At 38.3% G+C, this 11463-nt stretch overlaps 1 protein-coding gene across 1 annotated transcript; it reads right to left on the reverse strand.

Annotated features, from left to right (window-relative positions):
- Positions 1-262: 262 nt before the first annotated feature.
- LOC133415849 (complement factor B-like) lies at positions 263-11070 on the reverse strand. Its single transcript, XM_061702351.1, has 18 exons — positions 11001-11070; positions 10612-10818; positions 10358-10543; positions 8510-8686; positions 7920-8006; positions 7625-7764; positions 5590-5734; positions 5348-5479; positions 4568-4678; positions 4369-4503; positions 3140-3237; positions 2902-3034; positions 2511-2640; positions 2345-2421; positions 1263-1363; positions 1060-1189; positions 929-978; positions 263-556 (listed from the first exon to the last, which is right to left on the reverse strand). The coding sequence occupies exons 1-18, from the start codon at positions 11053-11055 to the stop codon at positions 380-382; spliced, it is 2271 nt and encodes a 756-aa protein (XP_061558335.1). The 5' UTR covers positions 11056-11070; the 3' UTR covers positions 263-379.
- Positions 11071-11463: the final 393 nt, after the last annotated feature.

The raw sequence follows: 11463 nt of genomic DNA on the forward strand, positions 1-11463 counted from the left end.
GGTGGCTCTGTGGTGACATCTTTGACTTTTAAATTCCTACGGCTCCTTTGTCACGGTCTCCTTCATCATTCACCCGAGCCGGGAGGAATCGCATCAACCTGTTTTGCTGAATGTGGAAGTAGGTTGCACATATTCCGGATTAAGCAAAGACCAACAAGTCCAAAATACAATTAAAACATCAGATCAGCTATCTACATGGGACTGTTACAATTCATATTAGTGTTATCCGCACATTCTACAGAAACGTGCTGCTTAAACACTTGAGGTTGATTAATTAAGGATCTCATGATGCTTTTTATATCATATTTAAACAACATCGTTCACTTCATACATGGTCAAATAACAGCATTGTTGATATGACTCTCGATAGATTAAGCATTTAGCTCTTCAAGAACTCCAATGGTGCATAATCATCCTGGTCGTCGTTTCCAAGGATAGATTTGAGGAAAGGTACAACCCTGTAGACATTGATGTGGAAATCTCGGGAGTTCTCCTGTGAGTCGACTACACCGCCACCCTTGCACAGATTTTGGCTTCCCCAGCTGACAATACCAATCTGGGAAAAAAAAACAAAAAAAGAACTAACTTGTCCATTTTTGACATCTACACTTTACCAGCTGTGTTTTTACTTATAGTGGAACCTCTTTCATTTACTGCACAGCAGAGCTGGCAAAAACTCACTCTGTACTTCGGAAGAAATACAGTACAGATACTTTTCAGACTGTGAAATAAACTTCAGTACAAAAGTAAATTATGTAAATGTTATTTTCCATTCCATACAATACCTGTTTTGATAACTTGGGAATGTAACCTAAGCATATTTTACCTAAAAATCTGGGCAACAGTTTGCTAATTGTAACCTTTCTGGGTCCGCTTTACATTCGTATTTGGCTCATTTGTGAGGAAAGAAAGAGACAGGAAGGCTCACCTGCACTGTGCGATGCTCATAGTTTTTGAACACAGCTCCTCCAGAATCACCTGCCCCAAATGAGATTCCTCAGTGGAAAATAGAGGCCCCAAATGCTCGGTAACAATGAGAAAGCCATCAAATACACTTACCTGTACACGCTATGTGATCTCTGAAGGGAGTCCGACCACCAGTGCACAGGAAGTTTTCGGTCACAGGAACCTCTGGTTTGGTTGTTGTGATGCCTGCTGCGTCCAATGCATGTTTGATACATTCATCCCTCTGCGTCACATAATGGGAAGGTCAAAAGGAACTTTGGGGAGGGAAAAAGTGGCTAAATTTGTTTACAACTCACCTTATCGCCAAGTTTAGCATGGACGTGTTTTTCATCCACCCATTTTGCTCTGCTGCGTGTCAGGAAAGTAAGTTTTTCCATATTCTTTAACAGGAGCTGCTCTATAGTTACAGACCACAAAAATACAACCAATTTAGCGTGCCTGTTTTAAAGATATTGTATAAAAGACAATGTAATTAGGAGAAAATGTACATATCTTTTAGATTGAAATCTGCCACCACACTAACCACTCACTTTTTCTCATGGCAGAATGTAGCAATTTTCACATTTCACATTATATCTCCTATCTTAATGGAATGTATTGGAGAGTAACTTGACTTTTTTTTTTTTTTACAAAGCTTTTGCTTCAAAAGCTAGTAAAATAAGGTAAAATAAAATAATCCAGTTTGAACATTTGATTCCCCCAGAAATTGCTATTTTTATATATTAGGTTTCTCCTGATGTTTTTGTTTGTTTGTTTGTTTTTTACGAGTGAAGAATATGTGTAAAACTTCACAAATTAATTTTTTTTTATCAGCAGTGATTTTTTTGACGATATATGTACAATGTGTTATATGAAAGTGGCTGTCAAACCTTTGACATCAAGCACCAACTGAAGAATTCTTAGCCCTCAATGGCCCACCATCATGACCAACATTAACATACAGTAGTAGGCCCAAGTATTCATCAAAAACAAGAACTGGTTGCCAGCCAATCACAGGGCACATAGAAACAAACAACCATTTGCACTCACAGTCACTTTAGAGTTTCCACTTAATACATGTTTTTGGGATGTGGGAGGAAACCGGAGTGCCCGGAGAAAACCCACGCAGGCACGGGGAGAACATGCAAACTCCACACAGGCGGGGCCGGGGATTGAACCCGGGTCCTCAGAACTGTGAGGCTGACGCTCTAACCAGTCGTCCACCGCGCCGCTACTAGTTAACTTAGTATTTTAATTATTACAGAACACTCTTTTTAAAGGTAACCCATAAACATTGTAGTTTTACTGACTGGCCAACAAACAACAAATCAAAAATGCATATTGTAAACAGTTTACTGCATAGGCTAGTCTCCAGAATCATACTTTAGTATTTAGTTACCTTGTTCTGCGCAGGTGGATTCACCAACCAGTTTTAGAGCATCACTGGTCTCCTGGGTGCAGGGTAAACAAATGGGTCTAAACAAGGAAAGAAGACAATGTTGCGAGCACAGTATCACAAATGTTTTTTTTTTAAATTATTATTATTCATTATTGAATCGTCAGACCTGACCAGAGTGGAGATTTTCACAAATTCGGTAAGTTGGATGAGAGCCACGTCATAGTCGTAGAACTCCTTCACACCCTCGTTCACTTTAGCGCTAATGTTGTACTTTGAGTGTAAAAAGAAATTCTTAACTCTTTTTGCTGTCAGAGAGAGAGAGAAAGAAAGAGGGGCAAGTGTGTAATCAAGTACACTGAACGCCATAAAACAACAGCAACAACAACAATACTCTGTAGCTCAAGCAAGTTCCACGACACAAATTTCCTTAAATGCAAAAATATCTGATATAGAGGCGTTGGAGTAGGTGAACCGCGATATGGGGGGAACAATATAGATCCAAACAAGCCTTTTCGAATCCAATGCGAATGATGGAGGATCAATCGGCGTCATCTTACTTCTGCCTTGTCCGTCGTCGATGTCGATCGTGACGTGTTTGGGCAGATCTTCAAACGTGAAGCAGTGAGCGGCAGTCAAGACAAACATGGGAGTCACCAGAGAGCCCATACACTTCATGACTCTACCCTCGTTCTTAAAGAGTCAGTCAGACACAAATTAGATTTAGTCTACAAAGGCACCATGGCTTGCAAAGGGGGGGGTGGAATCATTAAAACTGAAATTGTCTTCATTTTTTACCTGGACAACAATTAGCGCCGCCCATGGATAGTTTTCTCTTTTCTCGGTGGTGTCATAATCCTTGTGAAGCCCACATAAGCCTTTGACTTCATCCTCATCTGAAAGTGAAAGAAAAACATATCAGTCTGTATTAAATAGAAAAAAATGGTTTGTAGCAACATGTCGTAGTGATGCTCATATTGTTGTAAAATGGTCCAGTTTAAATGTAACACAGTATTGTGATTAACTTTTAATAACTACATTCTTGAGAGGGTGCATTGCTTCAAATCAGAATATGCAAAATCTGATCAGAGTACAGTGGAATTAATGAGGTTTCCCATGTTTTTAGTTTGCATGGTGGAACCCCCTTGTACTGCAAAGAATTCCAGTATACCCGAACCCAACCCTATTTGGTAACTTTTTTATTTAAACCCAAATTTACGTTAAACACCTAACTAAGGAAAATGACATGTGATTTCCCAAAGAAAACTGGCAAAAAGGATAATGAAAATGATTACAAACTTTTTAAACTTGGATATCATTGTTATAAATGCAATTATATGGGATGGAAATTTTGACTATGTGTCTTATATACTGTTATACAACCATTTGAAGGGATTTATATTTTTCCCCTACAAAAAAAAGGTACTGCAGTGTGGAACATTTTTATTGTTGTAGTTATCCAGGACTTTTTATTTTTGTTTATTTTTCATCCGAGCTATCTGTCAAAAACCGCAGGGTTGTTCACCCGAGGTTCTTAGCTTAGCCTCTGAGCCCACAACTGCTGTGGCCTTTCAGGAACAGAAAAAACATTTAGCAAAGCTCTCCAATGTAAACATTTTTCTTGTTATGAATTAGTGAGTTCTCAATATTGTTGTTATACTAAATGCAAAGAAAAATTTGCTTGATATTCTCATGAGGTGTTGATGCTCACATATTAGTTTTGCCCTTGATTTGTGCTACTGAGTTCAGCAAAGTATGTATTGTAATGGTGTGTAAATGGCAGTGAAATCAAATCTATAGTGCAAAATGTTATAGTGCTACTTGAGCTTCTTGCCCCAACAGTGTAGGAAGAAATACTGACACTTTCACGAAAGGAGAGCCTGCTTTTAAGAACATCAGGAAACAAGAGAAGGATGTTTTGTCATCATGTTATTATCTTGTGTATATCTCCCCGGAATCAATTTAAGATGAACACTTGGCTCAGAGCTGTGCAAGCAAAATACATAAAGAATAAATGCAAAACCCACCAATGATTTCATCAAATGTCTTTTGTAATTTTTTGATGTCCTTCATCCTGAAGTAATGGTTGCCGCCCGTCCCCACGACGAGAGGCTTCAAGTCGTCGTCGAAGAGCTCCGCCCCGATGGCGAAAATGTAAATGTCTGAAAGACAAGATGGAAAATAAATAGCAGCAAATTCACCTGGACTGGACTCACGTCAACTCACCCAAATATTCTGCTCTCGCTGGCTCTTTCTGCCTATAATTTGGGTCCATGTATACCATGTTCTTTATTTTTTCCACTGTAGACTCAGGTGAACCACCCATGTTGTAAGCACCTGCAATCAAAAAAACAACTGCGTGAATCAAAAACTAAAACACTTCATCCCTTTGGTGCAAAGATTTGAACAAATAACACATCTTAATTTCACCCTGAAATTTTACCCAAAAGTATCCCAAAACTTTTGTGAGTACTGTAGTGTATATTATGAGTACTTGTGGGTTAACTAGATGAAATGCTTTCAATGCTGTATGTAGCCCACACGCAATTGTTGTCCGAGTTTTGATGTATGCCAATATCTGCTTGCATTTTTGGCTCTATTTGTTAATGAGGAGCGTATTTGATCACTAGTCATTTTAATTTAAGCACTACTGTATTATGTTAGGCTCTGTTTTTAGACTATATTAGACTGTCAAGTTCTTTGAACAAACAATGGTAGTGATGAACTCCATCCACCAACATGGTGGCTGGCAAATGCTCTATTTTGCTACAATTTCAAAGCAGTTAGCGGTTTGAAATGACAGAACAGAAAATTATTTTTCACTAAAAAAGAAAGTTATCCAAAAAGATGTTTCTACTGAAGAAACAAAGAACAAAAATGTCTCAATGAGACTGATTGTAGATACTACACCGCAGTGAAATAGTGAAATGCTAAGTTTTGTGCCCATTAAATTGCACTTAATAGTGTGTACACATTGAAAATCATTTCAGAGGTGATTGAAGTTACCGTCTGTAAAAAGAATGATGACGTGACGGTGCTCCTTAAAGGCCTCATCCCCTTTTCGCTGTTTTATAAGCGCCATGCGCTCCAAGAAGGTCATGAAGACCAGGTTCAGATCAGTTCCGGCTGTGTTTCTGTCTTTGAGTGGGGAACAACGAACACAGTAAGTACAACCTCAAAACCAAGATGAAGTAGTGGTTGAATGTAACAGCATTTCCAGGAATAGGTCTAATCGGTTGGGTACTCACTTTCTATTTTAAAGTTTTCTAATTCCCTTTTCAAAATGTTCAGTTGGACCTTGCCATCCACAAAATCCAGAATGTTGACAACTTCATATACAGCCGAGGAGAAAAATACAACCTCATAGTTTGGAGAGATGGGAAAAGATGAAATCTGTGTGGCGGGGGGGAAAAGGCACCAATTAAGTTTTGTAATAAGCAGACAAGCACATGCAAATTGCTGCAAAATGTTCCTCATCCTCATTAACTGCTTATGCGTGTTATTTTGTAAATGAGCCATTTATCAGCAAAAGTAATATCCTGACGGCTGCACTGAAAACATGCCAAGGGATTCAGGCCAAGCAGCATCAGTCAGGATTATGATGCAAAGAGTAATTCATAATGAAATGCACTTGTAATGGGACGCTGCCCCAACAACCAAATAGGATGAGATCCTGTTTGTGCACGTTATGTGGACAGTGAGCCAAAATGTGCTCCTAAAAGTGTGCCAGACACTTAACTGCTTCACACCCAACATACTGTACATTATTACTGTACACGGCTTTACTGTAGCTATCTAACTGCTGTGTGAGATGACTTTTCTAATATCTGCAAATACAAAACTCTAGGGCAAGCGCTTTTAACATCCAACAGCTAGACTGCATATTTGTAACAGATATCTGTAATTTAGTTTTGCCTCATCATAAAGAACATTGAAGATATCCCTACCTTCATTCTTACTATATCCACAATTGTCTTTTCAGATATTTGCAGTGTCTTTTGCTATTTCTGTGTATGGGGTTTCTCATCACCGATACTGTCTTTACAGTTTAGTTACACATATCTGCTGTACTGATATCTGACAACTGAATTGTACATATCTGAAGCTCGACTTCATTTTGACATTTTGACTGAATTCAAGATATCTAGGTGCCTTCCCAGATATCTTGAAGTAACTTTTAACAAGGCGAAATCATATTTTAGACCTCTGTAACTTAGTTTTGACCAGTTAAAACTGAAATAGATCAGGGTGTACTCCGCCTCCCGCCCGAAGATAGCTGGGATAGGCTACTGCAACCCGCGACCTGAATGTGGATAAGCGGTAAAGAAAATGGATGGATGGATGGATATCTTCAATGAAAATTCAAACTATTCAATGTAATTACAACTTGTCAGAAAGACGTTAATATCTCCAAATTAATATCAATTGTGGATAATCAAACTTAACTTTTAAATGTTAAATTCAAGTTAGGGATATGTGTCTTTCGCCATCTTTTAGATATTACCCATCCTAGTCATGCTAGTGCGCAACAAAAAGCATGTACAGAATGTCAAAATTTTGCTTGTTTGTGTTGCTACTAAAAGAAACAAAAATGCAAATGCATGATTTTTGTTGGACAGCAACTTTATGCTCTTTCTTTGGTAACTTCACTTTCTAACTTTTCCACAGATGGCGAATCGGCAGGTAGAGCCACAATAAGAGAATTATTCAAAACGAATATAATGAGACAAGTTTACAAATGAACTGAGAAAAAAATCCCACGCGTCATCTGCTGGTCCTGTTGGTGCACTGTGTTCAATGAAAATAATCATTTTAGTTGCTTATTTTGGCCATTCAGTTCCGCATCTCAAAATTCAACTTCAGAAACAAAGCCAAGGGAAATGATGTGAAATTGATGCGGCTGATGATCTGCCAAGCCTAATACAACATCAAACGTGTGTTTTGATTTTTCAGAATGTCGACTAATTGATTAAATATCCCACCCACTAAATCACTAAGGTATTTTTGTAAGTCAGCATATTTGTGGCTGGTGGCCATCAGCAGAAGCTCCCTATTTAAACAACAATCAGCAAAACAGCCACAATCTGACTTGCATCTCTTAAAGCAGCATCACATTTGCTGACTCCTCAAGTTCAGCATATACAAAGAGAGGCCGGTTGTAGGCATCATAGAGAGAGCAATTACAATTGTCAATCTGTACACTCTTTTATTATGCTCATTGAAACATGATTTTTCACTTATTGTAATCAAGAAAAAAAAAAAAGAGTTATTTTTTGTTGTTACCTTGCTGATAAGTTTAGTTACAGTATCTCTGGCGTCATTGAAGTATCTTTCTTCAATACTCTCAGAAATATCCACACCAATGTAGATGTTGAGCGTTCCCGATTTCGAAATCCGGATTTTTCTGCCCTCCTGTGTGTCGTCTGAACGGTTAAAACGGGTTATGTGAGTTAAAGAGTTTAGTATCAAAGTTTCAGCACAAATGAAATTTTAACCATGCACAGTCATTGTGTAATTGAAATACCACAGCTTTCCATTTGATTGAGATAAATGCATTATTAGGCATCATTAGACTCACCTGTGGGTTCCAAAGTGGTAAGGCTGCCTTTGATTGCGCTGCCAAAGGCTTCTGAAACTTCCAGTGGGGTATCATATGTGTATCCGTCTGAGGAGGTAAAGACACCAAATTGTAGTGATTATAAATTATAGCTAAACATTATCCTCCTATTGGTTCCTACTGGTTTTCATCATCTGGTATTGTTGATTACAAAATAAAGGATACTGTATCACTTCAGAAAAAGAAAAAGAAAGAACACAAATATTTGGCATGTCTGGAGGACCAAAACAAGGTATTTTGTACACAGGGTATTAGTCACCTAACGAGCTAATGAATCACTGTATCCGGAAGCAACTTAGTGCCCATGACCTCTTTCTTGATACTACTGTTGAGCCTGGGTTTCTCAGAATGTACACTATTGTGTAATTGGGGGCTAGTAAATATATCGTTACATCAATTAAATGGTATGATTTTAAATATAGTCAATTTGAAAAATATTTAACAATTTTAAAAGGGAAAAGAAATAAAAAAATCTCTCTCCTCTCAATTTCCTGAAATGCAGATTTCCTTTGAGCCCTTAAATGAGTTAAATAAGCGTGTCTGTGGCTTACAGTAGCAAGCTGGTTCCGTGCCAGTCCACTGCCCGTTCTCCAGGCACACTCGCTCAATGGAGCCAACCAGAAACAGATTGCCAGTGCAGCTGTATTTCACTTTGTCGTCTAGTCCGAATGAATTCCCGCTTCTTATGGCACCGGCTGGGATTCCGGGATCAGCACAATCGGCTCCTGCTGTGATAAGGTAAAATGTGCCAAGTCAAAAAATATTTTAAAAAATCAGAACAGTAAACCTGACACGGTGGAACTGCTAAAGTTGAACACAATCTGTGACCCTGTTTGCTAGTTGTTCTAATTCCAATGCCCATTTGCAGTATTGATTTGAAGGAATTTGTCACCACAAAAACTGTACAAGCAATTTTACAAGTCAACACCTGTATAAAAAAAACTAAAATAAAGTAAAACTACTCACCATTTGAAGATGCCTATCAGACACTAATGGAAAGGGAACAGGAAGGTGTTTACAGATCAACACTGTCGCCCAGTGGTGTTCTATAGATATTGTTGGACAATAAAGACTTGCACAGTATACAGTAATGTATAGAGTAGTATAATACAGTGGTTCTCAAACCTTTTACACCAAGTACTACCTGAAAAATACAATGCACTTCAAATACCACCATCATGACCAACATTAAAATACAGTAGCATAGTAGACCTAGTGTTCATAAAAAACTTTAAGCGATTGTTCAATTAAAACAAAAATGTATTCATGAAAAAAAATGAGACAGGCCTTTTATTACAAAAAGAATGTTTAATATTATTGTGAGCCACAGTAACAATATACATATATGAATATTAACGCTGCGCTTAAATATAAGAAAATACAAAAGAACTACTGCGAAAAGCATCTTCAATTAAACTGCATTGCCCATAAAAGTTGAATGAAATTTTAACCTAAATAAAATAATAAAATAATAAAACGGTTCTAAAGATTAAATACAAATGTATTGTACCCAAAAAGTTAAATACAACTGAATGCACTTGTCAGGCAGTAATTCTTCACGTACCACTAGAGGGAGCCCATGTACAACTAGTAGCACCACGGTTTGAGAATCACTGGTATAATACACCTATTCGCGGGCGACAGGGACCGAGTGCAAATAGCAAAAAACTGCAAGTAATTGACGCCGCCTCCCCCTCTAAAAAAATTGTTATGATTGTTTCTCAGTCTAGATGTGTCCTTTCACCATAGTTCCTTGGCACCAAGACAGGGCTTTTGCCGCCATCTTGTGGCACTTCAGAGAGCACAGAAAATAGGCAGGTTTTTCAGGGAATAATGGAGGATTGATTCCAAAAAATAAAAACATATTTGCAAATGCTGCAAATAGGCGGGAGAGACGGTGTATCTTTCGTTTAGCAAGCAGCATAAGAACACATATTGATCTGTGTGGTTGCTTCATCAGAATTTACTGTTTAAGAAATGGATAGCCAACATTTTTTTAAGTTGAAACAGACAAACAACATGATTTTTGTCAAGCTTCTCCGCTCATTTTCATGGTAGTCATTAGCTATTCCTCTTTTATTTACATTTTATTAACATTAGCATGTGCTTGGGATGATCACATTTGCATGTGTAATTGAGTCATTGTATTGCTAGTGTTGTAGTGAGAAGCCAGAACCCTACCTATGTATTAAATTCAATTTCTGGTGCTACTGTTATCATAACACTTGCCATCACTGGTACCCTTTTGTGGTTCCTCCACACACAAAAATACTGATGTCACACCTGACATCACTTGTGTTTGAGGCATCTTAGTCCAACAAATTTTGGTTGAATTGTACCACTTTAGAGGTTCCACTGTGGTAGAAAAGATTAAAAAGATAGCTTAAGAGCGGACTCACAGTCACGGCTGCAGATGGGAGTGGAGCCACTCCACTTGCCGTTTGGTAAGCAGACCCGCCTGGCTGAGCCTCGCATCATGTAGCCGGAGTAGCACTCATACTCGGTCTCGTTGTCTACAAAGTATTTCTCCTGAGGAGGTGTGACGCTGCCGTGCATCAGCACAAAGGGATTCGGGCACTCAACCACTAAAAAAATTGGAACATGGAATTGGATTTCTCATGGAGCAAGGCAAGGGGCGAAAAGCATCACTTACTCCTGCATGTTTGAAGTTGAGAGCTTATGGGCTCTTTGCTCCATCTGCCACTGAGCTGGCAAACACGCATTTTGGAGGGATAAGGATAGAAACCCTCAGGACAGTGGTAGACCAGCATGCTGCTTGCATTTAGCCCCTTGGTCAGTGTGTAATGACCTCCCTCTATTTGCATATTGTCCTCGGTACAATCACACCACACTTCTCCACCTAAAATGAAAAACAACGTCAATAGGCCACACAGGAAATGTATGCCTACATGCAAATAGAGTTATCATAAACTTGAATGCAGATTGACAAATTGCAATACTTGCTCGCTACAAAATGGTCAGAATGTTTACATTTTCAATCAAGATTTTGTCACTGTAAAATGTTACACATACTGAACTTACCCATTAGGACACACAAAAGTGCTGCACACACAACCCAGTGAACTGATAGCTGCATGTTGGAAACTTCAAGAACCGAGGAACCAAAAAATGAGAGGTTTTGCAGGAGATGGGCTTTTATCAAGCAAAACAACAGGGATTGGATGAGCCAAAATCGAGAAGTTACTTATTAACGACAGGACAAATAAAATTAGATCAATATTATTGTCAGACTCTGAAAACTTTTTAAAATTGCAATATATCTTACGGTCACATTCATTTCATTTCATTGAAATCGATTGTACGATCAAAGTAAAAGTAACGTCTTCATTTTTTATTAGGATACCCGTCAGTGACTCATATTTGTGTTAGGCATACAGTGGAATTTAATGTTCAAATAAATGAAATTTGAATAGTGAGTAGCTGGTTTTGGTCTTGCTGTATGAATGAGGTCTATAATTATTGTATTAGTTAGGTCATCTTATAC

Source organism: Phycodurus eques, chromosome 17 (assembly GCF_024500275.1).
Source record: "Phycodurus eques isolate BA_2022a chromosome 17, UOR_Pequ_1.1, whole genome shotgun sequence".
Lineage (NCBI taxonomy): Eukaryota > Metazoa > Chordata > Actinopteri > Syngnathiformes > Syngnathidae > Phycodurus > Phycodurus eques.

Coding starts and splice junctions, on each gene's coding strand:
- LOC133415849 (XM_061702351.1), bottom strand. CDS start 11,055: ATGCAGCTATCAGTTCACTGGGTTGTGTGTGCAGCACTTTTGTGTGTC. Junction 8,007..8,509: donor CACGGAACCAGCTTGCTACT/GTAAGCCACAGA, acceptor TTACCTCCTCAG/ACGGATACACATATGATACC. Junction 2,641..2,901: donor CGACGACGGACAAGGCAGAA/GTAAGATGACGC, acceptor CAGCAAAAAGAG/TTAAGAATTTCTTTTTACAC.